This window comes from Cyprinodon variegatus, unplaced genomic scaffold (assembly GCF_000732505.1).
Source record: "Cyprinodon variegatus isolate N-32 unplaced genomic scaffold, C_variegatus-1.0 Scaffold1131, whole genome shotgun sequence".
NCBI lineage: Eukaryota > Metazoa > Chordata > Actinopteri > Cyprinodontiformes > Cyprinodontidae > Cyprinodon > Cyprinodon variegatus.
In genome coordinates, this window is record NW_015151584.1 from 28,115 (window position 1) to 31,399 (window position 3,285).

General features: G+C 47.4%; 1 protein-coding gene across 4 annotated transcripts in view; it reads right to left on the minus strand.

Annotated features, from left to right (window-relative positions):
- The window catches only part of arhgef4 (Rho guanine nucleotide exchange factor 4), a 51,880-nt gene that overhangs the window by 9,037 nt on the left and 39,558 nt on the right, over nucleotides 1–3,285 (minus strand). For 2 of the 4 annotated variants that reach the window (XM_015400670.1, XM_015400669.1), the window contains 2 exons: nucleotides 1,106–1,285; nucleotides 815–1,015 (listed from right to left, as the gene is read on the minus strand). In XM_015400670.1, coding sequence (XP_015256156.1) covers nucleotides 815–1,015; nucleotides 1,106–1,285 — 381 coding nt within the window. Of the gene's footprint in view, nucleotides 1–814; nucleotides 1,016–1,105; nucleotides 1,286–1,367; nucleotides 2,426–3,285 lie in introns of those variants that run through there. The other 2 variants (XM_015400671.1, XM_015400672.1) reach the window with 2 other exon arrangements.

Genomic DNA, 3,285 nt, shown 5'->3' on the forward strand with positions numbered 1-3,285 from the left:
AGAGCAGAACTACAACCAGGGTAAGAGCAGAACTAGAACCATTGTCAGAGCAGAACTAGAACCAGGGTCAGAGCAGAACTAGAACCAGGGTCAGAGCAGAACTAGAACCAGGGTCAGAGCAGAACCAGGGTAGGAGCGGAACAAGGCTCAAAGATGGCTGAGATGGCCTGCACCATGGACTGTTCCTACCAGAACAGGGCTGGTAGGAACCATAAAACTGCGTGAGACCAGGTGAGGAATAACTTTGCTCTGCAAACTGGATTGTTGCAAGATCTGAGTTTTGAGTCTCACAACAGCTCCTATCTTGAAAGGCCCCCGGTAATACGTCTGTCTTGTAACAATCAGCGGGTCGGACCAATGAGAGGCCAGCAGTGTTTTTAGGGGCGGGGCATGTAAGAATGAGGACAGTCAGAAGGGCAAACATGGCTACGCTGGAGGACTCACCTGTTGATATCGCAATTCTAGCTTGGTTTTAGCTAAAATACCAACAATTTCTAGTTTTAAAAAGGAGCAAAGAAGCACTTTGTGCATTTGATGGGAAAGATGTCTGTATTTTTCTTCCCAAAGGATTTGATTGATCACCTTAATCCACTGAAACATCCCGATTCGCTGCTACGATTGGCTGAAAGCGTATTATGGAAGGCGGCTCTTAGCTGATACTAACCTGGCCAAGTTAGGTAAGGGAGGGTTCCACATCAAAACCAGGCTGCAGAACCTCACATGGAAACTTAGAAATGACCTGAACACGGGAAGCTGCTCTAAGCTGGTATCTCTGGTTCCTAAGCGTCTGTTCTAGACTCAGCCGGTCACTCACCTCACAGATGTCCTTCAGGTGCTTGATGTAGTCCCGCTCCGTGCTCATGATCTCGTTGATGACGTTGGCCCTCATCTCCTCTTTGCAGGGTAATCCAGGTCCTAGCAGCCGGCCCAGAGCGGCTAGGTCCTGCTCTCCACACTGGGCCTCATCCAGGTGGCTGGAGAACTTCTCCATGGGTTCGTCCTGATTCACCCGCAGCTATGTGAACAGAGGTAACACACAGGCAGCGTCAGCACCTAAAGAGCAGCTGAGGCTCCAGGCGTCAGGAAACGGTTCTGGATCACTCACCCGAACAAAGCTGGCAGGAAACCAGCCCTCGCTTTCCACGATGCGGCCCCACCACCACTCCTTGTTTGTGGCGTCGATGACCTCGATGACATCACCGGCCTTGAAGCCTAGCTCCTGGATGTCCATGGTGACGTGGTCCCACAGGGCTTCGGCGTACACCACGCTGCCGTCGCTGATCAGCTGAGGGATCAAACAGACAACAAGACAGCAGGTCGGTCAGAGCAGGCGGGACTACCCATTTCTACCATGTCTGCCTGCTGACCTCTGAACTTCTGCATCATGAACACCATTTCTGGACATACGGATCTAGGAAAGGTTAGCCGGTAGCTCCTGGGGAGGCAAAGGTTTCCCAAGCCCAGCCCGACCGGGCCAAACCAGTGGCTGCCATAAGGTCGCTGCCTATGATCCAGGGCCCCTGTGCTGTCTGACAGTGCTTTAGGTCCTGGGGCCCCTGGTTGGGGTTAAGGGGGCATATCCAAGCATCACGCTGAGAGTGATGAAGATGGTCAGAATGACTAATGATGACTCATTGGGTCATCTCAATGATCCATTGACTGGTTCATCCCATGCTTGTGTTTCGTGTATGCAAAGCTCTGACCAGCCTGGTGTCCCTGTGATGGCATTAGTGATGTCAGAGCCGAGAGACACAGCGGGACTCATCAGGATGAGGAACCAGACAACAAAGCAGAATAGGAATGAAAATGAAGCCAATGAAACAAGAAGATGATGTTGGTGATTTTCATTGCACTGTCAAATGTCCAGCGGGACGCATAGTTGTCCTCCCTTATTAGGGAACTGGGCTTAAAGCCTTATTTCCATTTTTGCTGCGCTGTAGCCCAATATCCACTCATAGAATGTAAAAAATGCATTGACTATCTGTTCTAACAGATGATTGGCTAAAGCCTGGTTTATGCTCAGAAACCAGGTCGTCTGCATGTGTGTCGCAGTTAACGCAGACATGCCCCGCCCCCTCAACAGACACTCTGCTGCACCTCTCAGCTGTAGCTGACCGCAGACCGTGCCGCACACAGGGGGCCTCTGATTGGTCAAATCCACTTCCGCTCTACACTATGCGTATTTCCTGTTTGGTACCTTACCGGCTTGTTTTGTTCATATGACCGCCATTGAGGAAAAGGACTGATGAAGATGGACCAGCTAGAAGAGCGAGTCTGCATGGTCTTCTATTTCTAGATGGATCAGCTGCATCTCAGTCAATGTGCGCATCGCTGCAGTCTCCATTGTTGTTGAATGACCTCCGTAACTGGAAGAGAAACACGCCACCCACCATCCTAGCTAGTTCCTGATTGTCCCTCTGGCGTTGTGGCATGGAATAACATAGACTTAGACTTAGACTTAGACTTAGACTTGACTTTATTAATCCCTTGGGATTACTCCCTTCGGGAAATTGTATTTCCAGTAGCAGGAAAAATTGCACATATAAGAAAAAAAAAAAAAGGGGATGTTTAGACACAGTATATACAATAGAAAAATAGAATAAAAAATCAATTAAATAATATTGAAGCAGACCAGGCTTCAATATTGGGCATAAATCTAAAATATCTGCGTCATACCTGCAACATGCTAACTGCAACACACTGCTGCGGGAGGATAACCAGGCATTTAGAGTGGTGCCGTGTCAGATTAATATCTGCGTGTCATTGGTTAGATAAGCACACAGGCATTAGAGTGCTGCTAAGGACATTAATAGAAAGTTAGCATCATGCCAAGACTGAACAGACAAAAGAGCAAGAAACTATTACTTCTGCAGACTTGGTTGAGGAAAAGCTGCAGTTTAAAAACATGTGAGGATGGATTAGCATAAAAGTAATAAACGTGCGGCAGGTAGCTCATCAATGAGTGCTTTATTTCATGACGTTTTGTTCGCCCTGGATGCTTAAATAACTGCTGCAGAGCTGCAAGGTTGACAGACTGTAAAACATTAGCAGTCCTACAGAAGTGGAGACTGTGGAGATTTTCAGGGACTCTCCCACAGCTAAACCTTAAAGTACACTGAAGAACTTTAGAAACAAATCTTTTGTTGTTTAAATAAATATTAGGCTTTTTTATTATGTATGTTACCCATTTAAATATATATATACACTGCCTGGCCAAAAAAAAGTTGCCACCTGGATTCAACTAAGCAAACAGGTAGGAGCCTCCTATTGGATAATCACTGCATG